Below are 23206 nucleotides of genomic sequence, written 5' to 3' on the forward strand. Positions count from 1 at the left end.
TTGTAAATGCAAACCCATTAGTACAATAATCTTGAACTGGTAATTTTCAGCCTAGCCCACCTGGCTTGGGTCGACCATGTCACGGGCTCAACCCACCCCAAGTAATAAAAGGGCTATTACGGGTTTGCACATACACCCCAGACCCCCATGGGCTAATGCATTTTGTCCCCTCACAATTATTTCATTGTAACTATATATAATTGGGAAAAATGCCACTTCACGGTCCTATTAAGATAAGCTTCCCTTAACGATTCATAAAAATTTACCATGTGGTAGAATAATGTGGCAATTCCAACCGTTAAATAGATAGTGGATACAATCTAGATAGGCTACTTATTAAATTTTAGGCTCAAATCAACCATATAACCCCTCCTCTCATGTATTGGCATGCATGCCCATATATGTTCATACATGCCTATAGTATTCCGATCACTGTAGTGTACTCTTCCATAATCATCGATTTTTAAAACTCTATTTTATCACTTAGCAAGCTCCATTTGGATTAAAACTTGATATATGAGTAGGGGAGCTTCGGGTTTAAACTAACCACAGAAGTTGGGACCAATCTAACATACCATGTGGTAGATATTTGGAGTGACTAGGTAAGTTTATCTAGTCGGGTTGACCAAATATAATTTGCCCTATAAAATTATGAAATGTTATTATTCCTTTAGAATGAAAATACGATAAAATTTTACCCAAAAAAACAATCGATAAAATAATCTGGAAAATAATTTTTAAATAAGATTGACCATTAAAATTCGAGGTGGGCAATTTGGTCAGGTTTACTTGAAATTGTCCAGGCCCAACCTTATTAGAAAAACCCAATCTCGGGCAGAATTGTTTTGGGCTAACGTTGGGCTTGGGCTTTTAAAAAAAAAACACAGAATCCAAGATTTTGACGCGTTGGTAACTAAAAACTGCCCAACAGCCCAAGCCTGAAAAAGATCAAGGGAAACCCAACCCGTTCATGAATGTATATTAGACACATACGTGTGATAAACAATGCTTGTATGTCTTGAGACCGGTCAATGGCAACACCTCTCTTCTGCTTTCGTAAATGCCGCTCTTCACCCTTTAAATGGAGAGTTCGGTTTAGGTCCACTGACATGTACCGTCCTTGGGATCTGATCCAAACTCATTTACAATCATTGGGCTCCACAGGTCGGCTCAAGATTCCAGATCAGGTCCCAAGGACAGTGCTCAATTGGACCTGATCCAAACGGATGCATTTGAGACATGTGTTGGCATTTGATCGGATGTGCAGCGTTTATGTACGTACAATGATCTGAACTCGTATGTCTTTACTATACATCTTTGATCGATCTAAGAAATTTAGAGCTAGCTAGATATTGTTAAATTTTTTTCCCAAAACTTAAATTTGTTCAAAGAAACTAGCTGGAAAAGAAGAATAATTATCACCTCCACTTCGCGGACACCTTCAATTCCGACAATGCCTCTAATAAGGAGGAGTGGATCCCACCTTAGATAGTGTTTTCGAGCAGGGGGTAGGGTGGTTATTTCCATCCCTATGTGAGGAATTGGAGGAATTGGAAGGGACAGCGAATTGGTGGGGATAACGATTCTTGGAAAACACCCCAGGCAATGGAGGGTGGATTTATAAAGAAATGAGCCGGTGGAGCAACCACACCCGTGGAACCTTCAACCTGGAGGCTTCAGTAAAGGAGCTTCCAGGTTGTTTGAGGAACGCAGAATATGCACAAACAATATAGATGCAAAGGAGCAAACCATGGCTAACACATATTCCACAAAGTAGAGTTTTTGTTTTTGTTTTTATTTTTATTTTTTTCTTGTCATCTATTAGATACTTGACCGATACATCAAAAGCTGCAGAGCTGATGGAACGCGTTAAATCAACCCCTTTAACCTATCCCATAATAGGCTGACCCAATCTAGTGCTCATACACTAGAGTGAGACCCATTAGGCACATAACATCATCCTACATTATAGTGCCAGATAGGACTTCGACTAAAACTACTAGAGAGAAATAGGGGGAATGAGAGGTGAGTAAGAGGCAATGCATTAAGTGAAATAGGGGTCAGGAATGAGGGAAGGAGTAAGAGGCAGGGCCTCAAAGCACACCATTGAAGACAATAGAATTGAACCCATGACCTTCTGGAATGACTGCACTCTAATGGCAAGGTTCCAAAAAACTACGCTAGCAGTTGTCTTCAGCTGGTGTGGTTTTGCATTGAGCTGGATTAACTTCCTATATCTCGGGTTAGGCTCAGGCCACTCTTTGAATCCACATAATGCCCACCCCTAAATCCCTAATTGAGGAGCCAAGAGGGCATCCTTGTCATCTTTTGGTTACCATTGATTCCAAAACATGTGAGTCATTTTGGCCTTGGGGACCCTTTCAAGACAGTCAGTCCCGTAGCATCTCTGCATATAAGAAGAGGATATATTCCACCATATTGCTTTAGTTTTTGAAGAGATAGCCAGGGATTTGCCTTAACTTGAAGTTAGGGCAATTATTACTATTGTGAAGATTAAAGAAGTTGATCAAAGATACCCAATAAGGCTCCGTTTGTTACGACGTAAAATTTTATATGTGAAAATTTTACATGTAAAATTTTTGAGTGTTTGTTTAATACCATACGCAATTAGATAAATGTTTTACGTCCTACCATCCGGGGTTCCCTATCACCTACTTCCAAAGTTATGTCAATATGTGTCGTATGCCACTCACCTCACTCACCGTGTGGCGTGAGGATAAATAATGTATGCTCACAAATCAATGTCCGCCAACAGTTTGTGAAAAATGCCCAAATAGTTTTTGGATATCTCAAGAAAATGGATTACGAATCTTTTTAAAGAAAAAGGAGGTAAGGGAGCTTGCTCTGTTAACAGTAGAACTGGCAAAGTAGAGACAAACTTGAACTTCAAGGTAGGTTGCAAAGCTAATGAAGTAAACTGGGTTGATTCTGCTTCACTACTCCTGAACAGTATACCTATTCCTCCCCCGTTATATCCCATCTCAGATTAGATGCTTCTCACTCTCCACGGTAGCATGCAAGCGTGCCACACGAGACTGTCGTAGCGTCAAGTTGTGCAATATGGTCGAGCTCTATCTAGATGAAGTTAATGTGGAGAGCGGTGAGAACGAACCAGCCACAAGCGCTAGAGAGAGAGAGAGAGAGAGAGTGGGGTGAATATCTTGAGTCGAACCTGTTCGGGGTGAGGGACATCAGAATTTATCTGAGGGAGGTGAGAGAGGCGTAGACAAAGGCTAGAGGGATTCCTTGTGAGAAGAAGAAATGAAAGCCATCCTCTTTGGGGCGGTGGCAACAATGGTGGCCAATGCATCAACAACAACAGAGGTCATGATCGATTCACTTGCAGAGGGTTTTCGAGACAGAGCAAGACGTCGGTATTGAAGGGTTTCTTGGGTTTCCCTATGTTGCAGGCAAGAATCTGATCCCAAATGAACTGAAAAATCCATCGAAAAAAGGTGACTGGATGGATGATGTTCCATTGTAGATCCATATAAAGGATCTTGCGTCAGATTAATTTCTTTTTGATGGCCTTGATTCCATTTAGCCTTGGAAGCTCAAGTTGGCTCCTCCATTTCCTGTCTTTTTTTTTGTTTTCCTTGTTTCTCCTCATAAAAAAAACCTGAAAATTAGGTCATGGCTCACGAGTCAGTCGCGTAAAATTTTCCCGATAATTATGGGGTAAATTTTACCAAAGACTTTTCTGGTAAAGTGGAGTCTCCAGTAAAATTTTACCTCAAAAAATTTTTCAAATTACAAAACAAACAATGGAAATCTAATTTTACAGTAAAATTTGTTTTATAAGAGATTTTACGTCGAAACAAGCAGAGCCTAATGGGTAAAAGGATACCAATAATTGGTTTTTCCCGGATTGAGGCCCGGACTGTTAATGGTACAAAATGATCTTTTGAAGTTAGTAAAAACTTTAAAACTCAGAGGAAAAAGATTTGTGAAGATGTTTTCTCACGTCTTCTTAAATTTCAATGACCATGTGAGTTTGCATTAATATTCTCTCTCCTCTCTATTCATATGAGTTCCTTATTGGACGAAATCATTTCCCATACATACTAAGTGAAGGATAGGAGATTCCCCTACAGTGTAGGGCGTGAGAAACCTGATCTCTTCAAATTTTCAAATCAGGCAACAAGAACTTCTCTATGGGTTTTTTTCGAACCCATAGGAAAGGGGATTATTCCATTCCGGCGCATGCGATTATGGGCACCAGAAAAATGATTCGCAGGAAGAAAAAAAAAATTTACTGAAGTTAAAGGAAATGGTGTCTGTCCTATAAGACACAGGACAAGCAACAAGTGGAAAGCCCCATGATTGAAGCTTAGGTGGCGTGGAGTAACAAATAAGAATCGAAGTTGTGAAATGAAGACAATTTCAAAAGTACAAGAAGAAACAACAAAAGAATTGTTTGTCAGATACGTTTGGGAGTGTTTGTTGGATCATCATCATCATCTTGACATCATCTCTGTGTCATGTCGTCCTGTGTTTATATTCTTACTTAGCGATTTCTCTCTCTTTCTTTGGGAAAAAAAATCTTCTGCAGTGCCTAATCTTGCGGAGCACTGCAGTGCAGGCCTGAGAGTTCAACATGTAGAAGATGTGACATCCAATAGTGTTGAATTTGAAAAGAAAAAACAATTAAAATGCCTTGCATCAGGATCTGGCTCTCCTCCAGCCGTGGCGGGAGCTAGAGGGTCCAGCCCAGCAGAAACACCCAAAATTGGGGGGGGGGGGGTTTGGTCATTTCATAGGGGCCCCACCTATGAAATGACCAAAACCACCCTTGTATTGCTGGGTTGGACCCTCCAGCTCCCGCCGCCACGGCTGGAGTAGAGCGAAATTGCTTGCATTGAGCTAGCACAGTTGGATGAAGCTTCTTCCACGTGTTGCGCTCGTAAGGCCGCACTGCAGAGAAGGCTTATGAGGTTCAAATTTTTCTACACTTGATCTAATAAATTGGCCAATATTATTGAATCTTAAAAACTCAAGCTTTATGATCTTCCTGCTGAAGCTAAATTTCTTCATAATATGCAAAGTAGTTAATAGGGCTTAAGATGTTTAAATTAACCAATTAAGCTCACATACTTAAAGATTAAGGGTGGAAAAAAAAAAAAGAGATTAATTAAAAACAGGAAAAGAATGGAATTTAAGATGGTTAAACATAATACTAGAATTGAATATACAGAAAGGCACTGTACGATTAAGGAAGAAAACAAACAACCCTTATCTTAAATTCTTGATTAGATGAGGAGGGACTCTAATTAATGACCCAATTAAGTGATAGGTAGCTAGCTATAGCACACCTATTTTTCCATCTAGAATGCATAGCATCATGAGCAATCAGCCTTGTAATTTTTTAGCAGAGTGACTGCTCATGATGTTATATCTTTTGATGAAGCTCAAGGGTGCTTGCTTGCTGCACACTAACACAAGTACAACAACACTACCTATCGGAATCCGCCGCCGCCGAGCGTCGGAGCCCAATAATCAGCTCCATTGTCACTCCCTACATGTAGAGTGCAAGATACAGGAACAAGGCACAATCCTCTACTCCTCAAATCCTTCTTGTTGGGTTCACTTTCACCATCCTAAAACATTTTTCATAAAAAAAAAAACATGTAAGTCCTACTTGACCCAACAATGAAAAATTGATAATTAAAAAAAAGTAGTCCAGTTAATTTAATACCTGTTCAGGAGTTCCTCTTCTTTTCATGCAAGGATCATTCAGCAACTACACAAATAGTACACACATTACCACACTAATCTTCACTGTTTTGTAAGTAATTAATTTACTAAGATTGAAATCTGTAAAGCTGAGAACTTTGTTCATTTAATACTTTGATGCTGATCAGAACTATTAATTGCTAGCTAGCTTACTTTGCTTTTAAAGAGGTAATGGATCCAATAAAGCATACCTGACCAGGGTCTTCAGGAAATATACAATTCCTTTCTCCTTGAACCTGAAAAGATAACTCTGTCTCTTTAAGTACTGTCTCAGGATTATCTCATGATAATAGACCAAACTAAACTAAGGTTGCAAGAACCTTGTAACATGCACATGCATGTTACACAAGAGAGAAAGAGAGAGAGAGAGAGAGAGAGAGAGAGAGAGAGTCTTTTTTTGGGGGGAAATGTGGGTTGTACAGTTACTTACAGATTGTTGTTGCCTCATGTTTCCTGATCCACTACCCAAGTATGGGGAGCTGAGAGCCTGCATTCAAGGGAGGTGGGTGGGGTAAGAAAGGGAAGGAATTTTAATAACTAAAATTGTGAAAGGAACATGGAGCAATGAAACTTTAAATGTGTGCCTTCACTGATTCTTGGTTGTTTGTAAATGTAAAGGAGAAAGAAACATCACCTCAATTTGACTCTGAAGGAATCTGATGTATCCAATGGCTTCTAACAACACAGAAGCAGTGTCAGTCTGCAAAAGAGAAAAAAAAAAAAAAAAAAAAAAAAAAAAAAACCCATCACAACCCAAGTCATCTATCTTCAGGCCTTGTTTAATGATAAAAGAAAAAGCCAAGAGAAAAAGGACAGAGAGGGAAAAGAGAGTTTTTAAACTGTGTAAAGAACTTCTCTTTGTTGGGTTTCAGCATTTAAAAAAAAAAAAAAAAAAACTGTATATGTATTATTCTTTCTGAGAACATCTTCAAGTTAAGAGAGTCCAGAAATGTAAATATTATACCTTTCCAAATGGAGAGACTAGCTGGTGAAGAGCTGTTATTCTATCACCTAGCTTCTCCTTCCTTACCTGATGAAAAAGAAAATTAATAAAATCAGAATTAATACATCCCTTGTGTACTTGTTGACAACCAAGAACAGCCAATCCAAGTTTTATTTTATCTCTATTATATCTTTTCTTCTGACTAGAGAGAATCAAACATGTAAAGGAAATAGACAAGCAAGAAACAGCCATCACTCATCATTCATCACACACAACACACACAGAAAGAGAGAAAGAGAGAAGCTGATTTATGTGAAGTCACCTTGAAGCTAGTTTGGCTTGAAGAGGGTTGAACCCTAGCCTTCTTGAATGCCCCACCAGTGGCAGTGCTGTTACACTTAAAAAAAAAAAAAAGAAAAAAAACAAAGGAAGAAAGTTAAGAAGTGATTACTAAGGAACAGATAGTAATTAAGAAAAAAATCTTATATCAGTAATTGAAGCAATTTAAGTCTTAAAAGGATGAAAACTTTGGAACTTGAACTAAAACCAATCTTCTTGTTTCAGTAATCTGAATTTTTTTTTAAGTGGGTGTTTGTTCACCTCAGGTGATTGATCTGGTTGTTGATGCTTTCCATCTACCTTATTGTTGGAAAAATCCAACATATTACTGCTGTAACTAGTAACACAAGATCTAGGAGAAGAAGCTGACATAATTTGAGACCAAGTAGGCCTTGCTGCCTGCAATTCTTCATTCCCATGACCATATGCATAACCATTTTCAGAAGCAGCTTCTTGCTTCACATCAATGGCAGTAACACTTGGTGATGGATACAAAACTTGATCCTCCCAATTGTCTAACTTCTTAGACTGATGAAATTGATTCAAACCAGCCCTATCTTCTTCTCCAGCCACCAATCCACCCCTGTAAAACAATTATTAACAATTTAATTATTCTTACCTTCCTTTAATTAGAAACCCATATCAAGAAACAAAAAAACTCAAAATTCATAGAAGATGTTTGTTGAGAAAAAAAAAAAACTAAAGATTATCATTTCTAGATCAAAACCCATATAATTATCAGAGAGAGAGAGAGAGAGAGTTACAGAAGTAGTTGGCTCCAAGACTCTGGAAGCTCTTGGTTATTATCATGCCAAGAGGTTAAAGGCAGTGAGGAAGAAGGTGGGGTGAACTGAGGGAAGAAGGAGGAAGAAGGATTGAGAGGAGAAGGTTGTTGAGATGGTGGGCGCATGTTATTAAGGTTCCACCAGTTAGGGTTGCTGGCCATCATTTGTTGCACCACTGCACTCTGCAAGCCACCTCGATTCATGTCTCAAAATCTTAATCCACTTTCTCTCTGTCTTTGCTTATCTCTTGTTTCCTCCTTTGAGCTCTCAAACAGGCTTTGGTAGAAAGCTTTGAGGATTCTAAGTTTCCTTCTCTGGATGAGGTTGAAGAAGCCAACCCTTCCTCCTCAAGTCCTGTTTGAGGAATTTGATATGTCATGGGGCTGATGAGGAACTTTGTATTTTTGTTTTCCCCTCTTTCTTTCTCTTTATTGATTTTTTTAACCTTCACCCTTTCTTTTTTTTAATGTTTTCTCTTTCTTGCTTTCTTTCTGCTTTTGCTTTATCACAAAGTGGGGGGCAGAAAAGGTGGTGGCAGTGTTTTTCAGACCAAAAAGAATGGTCTTAGGGGTTTAGTTCCTTAATTTGTGTTAATGTTAGGATTAGGGATCTTAATTATAGTCTTATAGAGATCTGTAGCACTTTCTTTTTATTTCAACTCAATAAGACTCTTGCCAAATAAATGTTTTTATAATACAATTATTCAAACAGAATCTAACTTAGCTCTAAAATACTATTAGGAAAGGAGGACAGTTCTTAATTTATAAGAGATCTATTTTATGTACATATGTGATTTTCTCAATGGAACTTACAATAATATTCCAATCAACCAAACATCCTTAAAGTGAGCCTACCTCTTGGATGGGATATATAGATCAAAGGGTAGAGAAGATGGTAGATCTTAATTATAGATGAAAGGGCAGAATAGAATAGATCTAGCTAGCTAATACCATTGAGTATTAATCCTGTGTTTATTTAATTCTTTTTGTTATATTCTTCAAATAAGGGTATTGCTAATCTCACATAAACAACCACACAAATTATAGAAAAATATGAACCTTAAACAATGCAAAAAAAAAAAAAAAAATGAAAATTGTAAACAATCACATAAGGTTGGGAGGTTCGACAAGGTTGCCTATGTCCATGATGACATGAGATCTGTTTCATTATCAATGGAGAATAGGGTTACAATCGCTCATTCTCACAACTCTCTCAAATTAGTTACAGAGAAAAAAACCCTCATTACAAATAGATAATGAAACCCTAATACCCTATACTAGTAATTTACCAAAATACCCATATAGCACTTCAAACTCTCGGCCTTTAATTAAATGGCTCTTCAGAATCAGCTCGCTTATGCAAATGATGAAATACAAGACAGCATACCCCCAAAACAAAATTCCTCCCTGCCCTAACCAAACAAAGAAAATAAATCCTCTGCAGTGCCCTAATCTGGCGGTGCATTGCAGTGCGGGCTTGAGAGCTCGACACGTGGAAGATGCGACATCAAACGGTGTCGAGCTCAACAAGAAAGAAAAGGGACAAAAAAAACTGTTTTACATTAAGTTCGCACTGTTGGATGAAACTTCTTCCACATGTCGAGTTCTTAGGACCGCATTGCAGTGCACTGCCAGATACCCGCATTATAGAGGATTTTAATCTACAAACAAGTCCTTTAAGGCATTGGGTAGTCAGTAAAATTAAGAGATAAAAAAATATAAATTATTTTTCCAATAGTTAATTGGACTCTGAAACTCTCATAATGCATAGAACTGGTGATGTTAACATTTCTTTTCAATTTCCAAAAATTCAACACTTTTTAAGTCCCTTATTACTCAGAAGCCATGGTCAGAGCTTACTGACAATATTGTCAGTTAAAACCAAGCAAAGCATTCACTCTTAATACAAGCAAACAAGCATATATCCATTTTCATCTTGTTAAGCAACCTTCCACCATATACATATATAACCCCTTAACAAGGTTCCTTTCAGATAGAGAACCAGTACTGCACAGTTAATGAGAGTTGACCTCAAAATCTTCTCCAGTAGTGGTGGGTAAGCTATAAGGTAGAGATTAACCTGAATTTTCAAAAAGAATATTTTCTGACCCAAAAAAAAGAAAAAAGAAAAATATTCCAAAACAGTGGTTCTAAGGGATTTTTTATTTTTTATTTTTTTTTATCTTATTATTATTAGTAGTAGTTATACCCAAACTGTAAAAGTAACTAACTTTCAACAGTTTACGGAATTGTACGTAACGGTAATATCTGCTAGACGCATGCAAAGGAAGTTACTGATAAGAAGAAAGAAAAAGGAGTAGTGGTTGTAGAAGTAGAAGAAGCAAAGAGGTAACTTCTAACTTTGGATAGAGAGAGAGAGAGAGAGTGAAAGTGAGAGGAGTGAATGAGAGACCCTGTGAGGATGACCTCACTGAGCTGTGGAACCACAAGATTTAGAACACCAGGACGACACGGTTTCCAACAGGTCAAAGTCTAGGGTTTACAAAAACCAAAAAAAGATTAAAAAAAAAAAAAAAAAAACCCTAACCCTAGCCTTAGCCCTAACCCTAACCCTAGGTAGGACGATCGAATAGAATGATTACGAGACGAGAAAGTAAGGAGAATAAAAGAACCAAATATATTCCTTATTAGATTATACTAATGCCATATGAACCAACAACAATAGTACAATACTACTGTATACTACTATTACTGTATTAGATTTATTAATGAGGATTAAATAAATGATTAATTGACCATTAAGGGTTACGTTAATGGGAATGTTTGGTTGCAAGGATTTTTATTTTTTTTTTATCGTTTTCCGGGACGACATACATTCCTTGAGGACACAATTAACAACAAAACATTCCTTCTCTAGACATTTTCTCCGACCTCCGACCTCGATCGCCGTTCTCTTCCATTTATCAATAAATTCTTGTGGGTCGGAGTTATGTTAATAAGCATTGTGTTCCGTACTGCTACACTCTTTGTCTGGAGGCGCCTGTCTTTTCTTGCCGACCTCTTCCTATCCTATCTTTTTTTTTAATTAATTTTTTAAAATAATTCTCTTATATTGCTCTTTTGTAGAGATCATACAAAGTCTAATGGGGTGATGTTTTCTATCTGGGAGCGTATAGGCGTTAGCTACATCAGATACACGGGGTGGGATGGGAGCATCATTTCGATCATTCAGAGGGGTGGGTTAGTCATTTCACCCACTCACATGTGTTTGGGCACATCCTGCACCCTAGTAAAAAGAGCATTTTCCCCTTAAGTATATAGAAAGAGAGAAAAAAGCTAGGCACATCGTTGATATATTGCAAACTAGCCCTCGTTGTGTCTATCTCTCTCTTCCTCCTTTTGAAATGACTCCCATATTCCTCATGTATGATCTCTAGTCTCGCCCCCCTATTAATGTTGTCCATTATTTTACCGGACGAAGGCGATGTGTCTATCCGTCACCCTTTTTATTAAGATATTTGGTTCAATTAAATTGTTATATTGTAGTCTAAAGAAAAGATTTTTTTTTTTTTACTTTCACCTACACCTATCGACACTGATATCATCAAATGCTCAGGGGGAGGGGTAATTTTTATCCCAAACAGTAGGGATGGGACTTTGTCCCATCACACAGTCACAGACTCCCATCACCAATGGTGAGGAGAATAAAAAATGTCTTTTTTTTGCTAGGTAATATGCACTAGGGTTGCAACTAAAGGTGTTAAACGGTCTCAATTTTGAAACCATAACCAAGCCATTTGTTAAATAGTTTCTGTTTCCTTTTGACACCCTTAGGTGCAACAAGGTTGGGTTGGGCCGGGCTTTTTAAAACCCAAGCCCAATCCTGAGTTCCAATAGCTAGGCCTAGACCTGGCCAGACCTTAACTCAGGTTTAGAAAAATTCAACTCTGACCCTCCCTCATGGTCGGGCTGGGCTAACCCTGATTGGCTTGACCATGGAAAGGGGTAGGGAGAGTAGGGCTGGACTAAGCTAAGGGAGAAGAAGAAGAAGAAGGCCGAAAGAAGATGAAGAAGAAGAAGAAGAAGAAGAAGATTCTTGGAATTATCTATTAAAAATAAAAGAAAAAGACAGGGCCGGGTTGGGCTTAACCCAAGGTTTCAACCCTGGCCCGGTCCAACCTTGACTCAAAGCCAAAAATTCTCAGCCCTGACCTGCCCTTAAGGTCAGTGTTTCTCGCCCAAGCCCTGTTTTCGGGTTTAGGGCGGGCTCGGGCCATCAGGGTCAAACTCGCACCCCTAAATTATGCACCTTTATTGGAAAAAGAAAAAAAAAGGGGGGGGAGGGGGAATGTACAGAGAGACTCGTAAAACCCAAAATTGAGATTCTGCACTTAGAGAAAACTCAAAAAACAGCAGCACACTTACAAAGAGGATATGGCGGATAACAAAACCAGCAAAACCCCAACATCATCTGATACTGAGGGACCAGGATGCCAAACTTCCTCCTTCAAAATGGAAGAGAATATCACAAAAGCCAGCCTTGTTGATCGATCACGCATCTACCGAATACAATCACCAAACCTGTTGAGGAGGATACCACATGGATGTCAAGGATCAAACCAAAGGTGAGAAAGTTGACCATTCCCAATTTTGACTTGAACCTAAGGTTCAACCCTTCACCTGTACTAAAAAATCTAGTTCTTTAAAGCCTTCACTGTCCACGTGGAATCATACTTCAAGTATGTATAGTAAACCCAGTTAACCCAAAGGTCTCTCTTCTAAACACAATCCTCCAGATTAGGTTAAAAGAAAAAATGTTGCATACACTTATAAGATGTTCAATTTTAATTTCAATAAACTACATCCTTCTTATCAAGAAAGGAAAAATAAGAAAGAATTTATATTCTGTTAATTGTTTCAAAATTTTCAAAAAAATTTCTGAAGCAAAAGTTTTCTTTTACCTTTAGAATTCTATTTTCACGAGTGTCCTGGCCATGTGATTAGACTCTTGAGTCATCCTTACACTCTCACCCCTTATTTATGTAGTCGTAACTATCCTCCCCTTTGGTAATCAAATGCAAACTTGAACTAATTTATCAAAAACGAAGGAATAAAGGGGAAAAAGAAATCTACTAAGAACTAAGGGAAATAACTTGGTGAAATCAAGGTTTTGGTTGTACTGCTTATATATATCAAACTTAATATCCAATTCTCAAAGTTCAATTTATGGTTCAATTTGGTCCTACCATTTTTTCCAAGAAATAAGGGCAACAAAATTCAAACTTTTTTCTTTTTTATATATATTTTTTTAAAGTAAACTCAAGTATATTTGATATTAAAGCTCTTGGTAGAAAAATCCAGGTCCTTTTCCTTTTGTCATATCCTTAAAGACCAACATTAATTTTCTATCAAGTGGGCTACTTCTACTTCTTATCCAAGACCATTTTTTCATGAGTTGAACAGAAGTTTTGACTTTGGTAAGTGGACAAGAGATATTGTGTTCAATTCAAGTTCATTGACAATAAACCATTATTGCCATTGTATTGGAGGAGAGAAAGAACCAACTTGCCAAGTTGGTTCGGAACCCGTCTTCATCTACTCCTTTAACCATTGACCTACTATCCTGGAAAAATAAAAATAAAAAATCAATGAAAGGGTTTGCTGTCAAGCTGTGTGGCCCCTCTGTCAACATGGGCCAACGAGAGTGTGTGCACGGACATCCAAGGGAGGGGTATGATGATCATTTCACTACCCATGTGAGAGTACGTAGGGGACGCTGCCGGGCAGTCTTCTTTTTTCCAAAATTATTTTAAGAAAAATATTTAGCTTACGGTGAAAAAGTTTTAGTGTTTTACTTAAATTTAATTAACCAATTTCTTACCCATAAATAACTATGCATCTCCATGTATATCCATGCATGATTATAGTACTCCGATCACTACTGTGCACTTTCCCTCATTATTGATTTTCAAACTTTTTTTTTTTTTGGCCATTTGGCAAACTCTGATTAATATAAGCAAGGAATATAAATGTCTATTGTCCATAAAATTTTGACCCTATCTAACCTACCACATGATAGTTTTTAAAGTATCAGATTTTCTAAGCGGATCATTTAGGAAACCGCCTTTACCTTGTTCAAAATTAGGGAAAAAGAATGTTACAGATCAGTCGACATTTTTCACAAATTTTATGGTCATATGACCGTGCACCAACACGGGGGGCCAATGGGTGGACACACAAAACTGTATACATTTTTTCACAAATTTTGACAAGTAAAGGTTTTATATGCACAGGATCGAGAATCATTTTTTGAACTTATTCTTGACTATAGAGACTGTAGCTTAAAAGCAAAAAATCCGTAAATAAAGAACATGTTTAAAGTTGTAAAGACATGAACGACCACAACTTTAATCGTTTCCACCTTTATTTCGATCCCTTTTTAATTTCTTTTTCTTTTAATTGTTCTCTCTCTCTCTCTCTCAAACAAAGGCTCTCCTTCCATTGCCTTTTATGTTTTCCTTTTCTCTACTTTTTTCCTTGTTTCACTCTCTTATTGCCCTAAGAAAAGTATTAATTACACCTTTCCATGAGGAAGAATCTATTTTCTCTTTGAATCCCAAGCTAAAATTAATAGATGGTCAAGCTAGAAGGAATCTTTACAGAATCTTTAATATCTTTTAATGGAAGAAATCTTCATGTGTAGTCACTATTGTTTATCTTATCTATCCCCTCTAGTTCTTTGTTCGGCCCAGTTCCCAGTGCCTCTAAAAAGAGGGGTGCAATGACCATCCTATCCCTACCAGAACACTCTACCCTGGTGGGATCCACTCCCCCCTTATTAGAGGAACCGGGGAATTGGAGGGGATAGACAAGATAAACGGAAAATTATCTCCTCCAATTCTCTGCCCAGCCAGCTCCCCAGTTCCTCTAATAAGGGGAGAGTGCACCCTTGCCCGAACACTCTGCCTAGGTGGAGTCCACTTCCCCCTTATTAGAGGAACTAGGGAACTAGGTCGAGTAGGGAATTGGATGAGATAATTTTCCAACTAACTACACTCTCTGATGGCTTATGCAGACCCCAAATTAGGTCTTATGAGGAAAGCCCACACATATCCAATCTCTTAAGATAGAGACTAGAGAGCATTTCAAGGAAACATTTTTGTGTTGCAAAGTAGCTTCTTTTAATCAATATCATCAGTTATGGAATGGCATGGATGAGGAAGGACTTCAGTATTGCTGTGCATGAACTAATGCATAATTATTATTTTTTTAATAAAGTTGCTAATTCAAATTAATTAATAATCTGTAATGAATGAAACAGGGAACTTGGAAACTTGATATGTCGTTTCCTCAAAATCGAATATATATCCATCAAAGGCTGTGTCATCTTTTTGGATCCTCTCATTCATGCTTCATCATTGGATTCCTCATCAATACATACATTAAAGTTCCCTAGATATGCTCATGTATCTCCTTCTTCTTGAAGATCCCTAGGTGGGTATTAAATTTTTAAAAATTTTAATTAATAGCTTTCACTTTGATGATGAGTAGCCCTAAAATTAACCCTAATCCTTAAACCCTAGAAATAAGTAGCCACAAGCATTGCTTGCTACAAGTAGAGTCACTTTCTCTTTGAGAAGAAGACAAGAAGTAGATGAATATCTAAGATTTCTATCTATGATCCTCTAGCTCATTTGCTTTTGATGTGGGTTATAGTGTGAACTCCACTTGGCCTCCTTAATACTATGAAATAATTGATCAGTTGCAATTGAAAGCTTCTAGGATTCCTAACCATCTAGCTAATGTAATGCTTATCCTGCATTCAATTAAAACCCATTCCTTGTGATATATCCTTACTAATTCCCCTTAAATTCTGGTTCAGATAATCTCATAAGCCCCAAACTCCTAGAGCACTGTTGCCTTCTTGGTCGACAACTAGCTAGATGGATGAAGTTTCCAATCATAGCTACCAAAACAAGGTTGCCTGAATTAGGGTTTCTAACCAGTTCTGGCCCTAGAATCAGCTGATCTCACCTAACCATCTCTTTGATGTTGGTTTAGAGACCCAAAGTTCCAGCTGCCCAAGTGGGTAGGTGCAACAAGCATTTTAAATGGTAAATACCTCAGATGATGTGGGATTTTTCATGGTTCTATGTCTACTTTATTAGCGCTGGCTTTGATATTTGTGTTGATACCAACGAAGTGTCACGAACCCAGCTTCACAAATGACACCATATTATCCACTTTGACAGGTAGCTAGATCTCACGATTTTAAAACATGTCATACCAAGTAAAGGAGGCCAGAGACCTCACGACTTTAAAAGGTGTCATACCAAGTAAGGAAGACCAGAATATATTTGCATATTTCATGATACATCCCCAAACGATGTGGTGTTTTTTGTAATTTTAAGTGTTAACTCCTCATTAAGCATAGGAATTAAGTAAGAGATAATGTCACTAAATATGAATCAATCAAATTATGTAAGTGATGATTATTAAATGATTAGTTTAGCAGAGAAAATTAATTTCCTCCAAGGTTATAGGGTTAGCCAATATTGTTGAAGCATCTAGAGAAAATGACTTGGAATTCCTGAGTATGACACGTGTCCCTTGATAGGCTTTGCGTGCACGCTTTCTTGTTGAAAACATCAGTTTCATAAATGTACATTATTCTTTCCCACACAGAGAGGTGTGGATCATTATTGTTTAATAGTCAAATCTTATGAAGAATGTTTTCTTCTCCTCTTCTTCTTTGCTTGAGATCTCAGTCTCTAATATGACAATTAAACTTTCTTTATATGAATATAAAACTACAACTTGAAGAAGAAAAAAGAAAAAAAGTCTTAAAACCCATTTTAATTTTTTCTAATCAGAGCTCCTCATGAAGCAAGAGAGAATATGCTAATCAAGATTTCAATATCATATACCTGAATCTCTACTGTAGAAACAATACCCACATGTTCATCTCTGCAATTCCCAAGAATCCAATCAATGGGGCCATAGAGCATGTGGACAAGATTTGTGAATAAGAATGGTAGAATAATTTATGTTACTAAAATAATTTAATCTATTCAAATTTTTTGTTTAAGTGTAAAAGACAAACTATGCTTGCTTATCTGAAATCTAATTCTATTTATTGGTTCCTAAAGAACAATTAATGTCAGTATTTGGATCAAAGAATTTCATTAGAGATAGATGACCAAAGCAACCCTTTTAAATTAATGAAGTAGGGAAGGAATCATGAACTTGGAATTTTGGAAATATATATTAAGAAGAGAAAAAGCTTGAAAAGCAAGCAAATAATCAAATCTTTGAAGATTTTAGGTATATTATTTGTTAGTCATTTTTAAGTATGAAACATTAATAAAGAAAACCCAATTCTCCTTTTTTCTCAAAACCAACTAAATAACTGATCCCAATGCCCCCACATCATGCTTTTTCATTTTAATATTTCATGTATTCTTTGTCTTTTTAGATATGAAAATTATTACTTTCCACTTCCCAGTTTTTCCACCATTAAGACTTAACAACAATTATTTTCAAATTTTTTTTTATAAATATTTTATTATATTACAATACAATAATATGGAGCATCACTTTCCATTTGATTACAAAACTAAACCCATATGCAAATCTCACTGCTCATAAAAGTATTATTTCGTTGGTAAGTTCTTTGGCAAAATCTGTTGTTTTTTTTTTTCTTTTTCTTGAGGTCAATTTATGTTTTTTTTTTTTTTTTTTTGAGGTAATCAAATGGAGTTTTCACAATTACGCGGCCCACAATGAAGGAAACATCCATCCATCTAAGGTCCTTATTACTTCGATCCCCCTTATTTGTTAGAGGTTCGAAATTTCCTCCACTAGTGTTCCTTGACATCCATCCAAAATCGATGATGATGATCATTGGTGAAAAAATTCCTACTTCACCATATCTTCAAGAAAACTTGGTCCTTGAACCAAAACAGATTAAGTTGGCACATTGAATTAGTTAGAAAGAACCCCACTTGTTCCCTAAGAGAAGCAACAATCACAATCAATGGACGGAAAGAAGGCCTAAACTGTTAGCAATCAAATTATTGTGGTTGTTTTGTAGTGTCTGCTAACGATAAGATAATTACATCTTGTCTTTATATTGCTAAGATTGGAGAAATGTAGGAATTTGTCTACGATTTCGTTACATAACAAATAATTTATTTTGAATATTTTTATATTAAAATTTTTCGATTTATATACCAATTGGGTCTCTCCATCTTTAGGGTTGAACAGTTAAAATGATGTATTGAATCATACGATCATTTACGATATTAATTAAACATCTGTGTACAGTCACCCAAAAGTATAGAACCAGCTTAAGCTTTTAATCTCATCAACAAAACAATAAAAAGCCTCTAGAATTTATGTATGATGGGCATCATGAGAAAGATGTTTAAGAGATGGAATAATAACATGGAAGGTCATGAGAGAACCCCTAAAGGGTACAACACTCCCTTTGACATCAAATCTATTGAGACAAGTGTAATCGTCACATTGATCTTTTGTTCAGCTTTTGTTAGATTTCCTTTCAACTTGGCATGATTCTTGCATGTTTAATTCAAATTGATACTCCAAACCACCGTATGATGTTCTATTGGCTCCTTCTAAGAAGTGTCTTGATCTGAAGCTAAAGATACTTGAAACTTTATCAAAAGTAAAGCAAGACTTCTCCTTTAAACAACAATTTGAGTCAACCCATGAACAATTTTAAACAGCTAACTTTTACCTTTGCTATCTCTAGAAAAACCTGAAATAATTTCACTTCAAAAGAGCCAAGATTTTTTTTTTTTTCTTTTTGTGGGAAAAATGATCCCCACATCGACAATGTGGGGATGTTTTCCTCTGTTCTCTCACATCTTGACTGTTATATGGAAAATTATTTCCTGCAATTCCTTGTCTGGTACGATTCCCTAGTGCCTCTAATAAGTGGGTGATGGATCCCACTCGAGCAGTGTGTTTCGGGCAAGGGATAGGGTGATCATTTCTACTCCCCTATGAGAGGAATTTTAGGAACTATACCGAGCAGGGAATCGCAGGAGATAAAAATCCTTGTTATATAGGTCTTGCATTGCTATTTAATTTCTCTCTCCTCTTTAAACATTGGCCACCCATTGACGAAACTGTTTCCCACTCTGTAATTGGTGTGCTATGGAAAATTCTCCTAACATTAGCGGTGTAGTAACCTTCTCCTTTATTTGTGTGTGCCTCGTTTTAGTTTTTATAATTTTGAGGGAAAAATTATTTCTCTCTCTCTCTAACATGAAATGACTTTAGTGTCTTCCCATGTATGAAATCATTCTGCCCTAGCCAAGAAACCCTAATATATATGACTGAGTTTAGTGTCTTCCCATGTATGAAATCATTCTGCCCTAGCCAAGAAACCCTAATATATATGACTGAGTTTTCAGATCTAAGTGCCCATTCTAGGGTTCTTGGGATCGATTTCAACTAATTTTGACACAAATCGATTCAATCCCCCATTCCATGTTTTGAGACACTGGTTCCACCGCACTTCATTGTTGTGTTCCACTATACCATTTGCTAAGAACTCTTTCGGATCTTTATCCACTCAGGTTCCCTACCCGATATAGTTCTTCTAGTTTTTCTAATAGGGGGCAAAAATAACCACCTTACCCCCTATCCTAACACCCTACTCGGGTGGGGTAGGATGGGGTCTACCCCCCTCTTATTAGAGGCACTAGGGAACTATACCAGCCAGAAAACCTGGGAGAATAATTTTCCAAACTCTCTATCTCTTTCTCCTTCTAATTTATTTTTTTATTTTTATTTTTAATTAGGGTGAGAATGAGGGTGGGGTATCTAAAAGGACTACTTGACCTGAGAGAGGCAATTCACCTTCCGAGGTGGAAACTTACATAAGATAATAGGGTTGATAAGACATTATGAGATGGTAAAAAGGGAAGTTTCTGTGATTCTCGTACGTATTAAGGACTTATTAAGGAGGAGGGAGGGAAAGGGATGACTCACGTGGACCAACACGTGCCTGACAGCGAGGGGGGGACGGCGACTTTATGCTCGTGGTCGAATCCAAGGCACTAGATGACGAAGTTTAAACTGAAAAAGGAGTCAGCGACCCACATGCTCCCACACGTGTAAAGCAAGCGTGATAAAACAAAAGGTAAAATAAAAATAATAATCAGAAATTAATAGAAAAATAATAACTGTTTTAGATCAGGATTGATTGGGAATCAATTGGAATCGGGTTTATAAAATGAAAGGGAGAGGATTGGATACGCTGCTAGCTTTTTAGAATTAGTTATTGTACCCAATAGAGAGGGTGAGAGGAAGGGAGGGCAGAAGATGTCATTTTTATAGAAGGAGAGAGAGAAATAGACAGACTCAAGGTGGGCACAACTAAGATATGCCCAGCTTTTTCAGAGCTAGCTACTATATGGTTATACCCAATGGAGAGGGTGAGAAGGGGAGGACAAAAGAGGTCATTTCAATAGAAGGTAAGAGAAAGAGACAGACTCAAGCTGAGTACAACGTCGACATGCCCAAATAAACGAGCCAAACTTTGAAATTTGAATGATTTGAGAGACCATTGCGCAAAGCCGATTGTTGGTAGGGATGAGAGTATAGATAGAAATATGGGAAGAGGTTCTATCAAGGGAGGGTGAAGCTAGCCTATTTGTCTCTCTCCTCATATGAAATGTCATTGCTGGCTTTTATTTACGAAATCATTCCACCACATCTCATTGGTGCTCTTTTCTATGCCGTTTGCTCGTAGAACACTCTCCCTATAAATATAAGGGAAAATTTTTTGCACAATGTTATAATGTAATTTCCATCTAATATGAATTATTTTTTTTTTGAGAAGAAAATTCATACCAAGTTGCATGGTGCATGTGCCCAAAAACAGAGGGGAAAGAAATGACATTTCTATTCTTGTGAAATGTTAAAATTTACCCCTGTTGATGCTCTCGCATGTGCTCTCATTGACTCTTATGTTTGTAGGCCACACAACCTAACAACAATCCTCAACCCGGTTTTTTTTTTCTCTCTTATTCTAAATGTGTGTCAGCATCCCATATGATACCATTATTAGAAAATCCATTGGTGTGATGTGGAGATTCTTTCCCACACTGGCATCTTGGGAACTTCCTCAATATAAAATACAATTCTACACCACCTTTGGCTTTTGGAACTGTGAGGCGGTAAATGAGTTTCGATTTTGGATCAATCTGTGGGTCCCATATGCGGGGGTTGAGGTTGTGGACCCCACAACCGCCACCCCCCTAGTCGTCCAACTGGCCAAGGCCTCCTTTTGGCCTTGGGCTTCCCTTCAGATAAAAGCTACTAACATACATGTGTCTTTTGGACACCGACACTTCAACAACCCCTTCTCTCTCTCTCGCTCTCTCTTTCTCTCTTTCTCTCTTTCTCTCTTTCTCTCTTTCTCTCACATACTTTTGTTTTATTATTATTTTTTTTCGTTTTCTCCAAAAAAAATCAACGCCAGGCGGCCCAGGCCCATGGCCCCGTATCAGTAATTATTTCTCTTCCCCTTTCCCCTCCTCTTTTCTCCCTTTCTTTGTCCTTTGTCTCTGGTTCTCTTTTTAAATTATTTTTAATTTTATAACGTCATACCCACGTCATTCATAGGTCACCATTATCGTTAGCTATTTCAGCATGGTTCCATGGAACCAAATTGTTCTCCAACTTTGAACCAAAATTAACTGGTCAAACCAGTCTCGGGCTCAATTTGGTTCACATTTCAGAATTTATCAATTCCCTAATTCAGGCCTGGACCTTAATTTGGTTCACATTTCTAATTTGGCTGACAAATTTTAGCAAAGTTGGAAACCTAATTCAATTGGAAATGGACATAAGGCTTGCTCTGATTAAACCTGAATTTGATTGAGAATTAATTGATATTTCTATAAAACCATGGTTTTTAACCATATTTAGTAAAATCCTCATAATTTTTTTTTTTAAAAAGAAAAAACATATTTAATGAATTGGTTTTGAAACAACATCAAAAAACTTCTCCTCACTGCAATACCAAGAATGAATCACATTTGCAATGTTTAGAAATCTTTTTGAGGAGGAATAAGGAAAAAATAAATAAAGAAATGAAGGATTAATAGGTCCTTAATAAATTGTGTTTATAGTGGTAATGGATTCACTTATCCTTTACATGAATTTTGACACATGTCTAATACAAATGGTCCCATATTATCTATTCAATTATTAAAATTAACATTCAATTATGTGTTTAGACTTATAGACCACCACTGAGCTAAACAAATCATCAAGGAATATGTGTTTCAGATACACTTTAGTTCTACCCCAAAAAAAAAAAAAAAGAGTTATAGATACACTTTAGGACCACTCTAAACCAAAGAATGCATCTCACTTTAGAATTCATGAATTCTAGGTTACATATGTTTATCAAAAATATATAGGTAATATATTCACTCCCCCACCCTCCTCTAGTATCATTGGATGGGCATGATCATGTCCATGTGCAGTACACAGCCCCTCATCCCATCCAACAGTTACAGGCACGGTCGTATACCATGCACTACCATTACTACTATAGGATGATAATAAGTTGTTTTAAAGTAGTAGCATTCTTTAGTTGCTCTTGTTTAAGAGAGATTTCTGAACAAGACATAGGCACTTACGCTGTGTTTGGTATGCATTCTGGGTCGATTTTGTATTCTCGGATGATAAAAACAACTATTTTATCATCAGAGAATGCATAATCGACTTGGAATGCATTTCAAGAATACATACTAAACGCAACCTTAATATTTGAGATCTTGAGTACTTCTTTACAAAATCAAGAAAGTATTCACAAGAGAGAGAGAGAGTAGGTGTTTCTTACCTACCGCATGATTATTATAACCAAGTGTTAATTGTCACTAAGTCCCTTTCTTAGGTAGTTGGCATGTATCAAATCACTCAACTTTAGCCTAATTAAATTTTAAAAGTTAAGGAGGAAATTTTTTTTTAATTTATTGACCCTTAACATTCCATCTAATAAGGATAGAAAGCTCCACTTAAATTCCATATATGTGTATATCTGATTTCCAATAATCATTTCATCTTTACCATTGTCGGCACTTATTATTGAATTAATAATGTTGTTTAGGCAAGTAGGATTTAGGAAACTCCTTTCCCCCTACATCCTTTCCCATTTTTTTTCTCATAGAAAATGGTTTACTCATTTATGTAAGTTTCATAATAAATAAGTTTAATTAGTCTAATTAATTGGTTAGACTAAATCTAAATCTAAAGATTTTACCTAATAGGAATATATGGTTTATATATAATATGGAACCAAAAGCAAGGGTATAGCCTTTTTTTAGCTGTCCACATATATATGGTTTATATTTACATATGAATATGATGTTGCTTGGAAC

General features: G+C 37.0%; 1 protein-coding gene across 2 annotated transcripts; it reads right to left on the reverse strand.

Moving 5' to 3' along the window:
- Window positions 1-5152: 5152 nt before the first annotated feature.
- LOC122656729 (transcription factor bHLH68-like) lies at window positions 5153-8248 on the reverse strand. 2 transcript variants are annotated; one of them, XM_043851360.1, is made up of 9 exons: window positions 7801-8242; window positions 7298-7619; window positions 7020-7094; window positions 6719-6784; window positions 6389-6454; window positions 6185-6241; window positions 5946-5990; window positions 5717-5761; window positions 5153-5618 (listed from the first exon to the last, which is right to left on the reverse strand). In XM_043851360.1, the coding sequence occupies exons 1-9, from the start codon at window positions 8022-8024 to the stop codon at window positions 5478-5480; spliced, it is 1041 nt and encodes a 346-aa protein (XP_043707295.1). In that variant the 5' UTR covers window positions 8025-8242; the 3' UTR covers window positions 5153-5477. The 2 variants fall into 2 exon arrangements, 1 of the variants encoding a protein (XP_043707295.1); XR_006332152.1 differs by having other exon boundaries at window positions 5519-5618; window positions 6151-6241; window positions 7801-8248.
- Between the last annotated feature and the right edge of the window lie 14958 nt (window positions 8249-23206).

This window comes from Telopea speciosissima, chromosome 3, assembly GCF_018873765.1.
Source record: "Telopea speciosissima isolate NSW1024214 ecotype Mountain lineage chromosome 3, Tspe_v1, whole genome shotgun sequence".
In the NCBI taxonomy this organism is placed as follows: domain Eukaryota; kingdom Viridiplantae; phylum Streptophyta; class Magnoliopsida; order Proteales; family Proteaceae; genus Telopea; species Telopea speciosissima.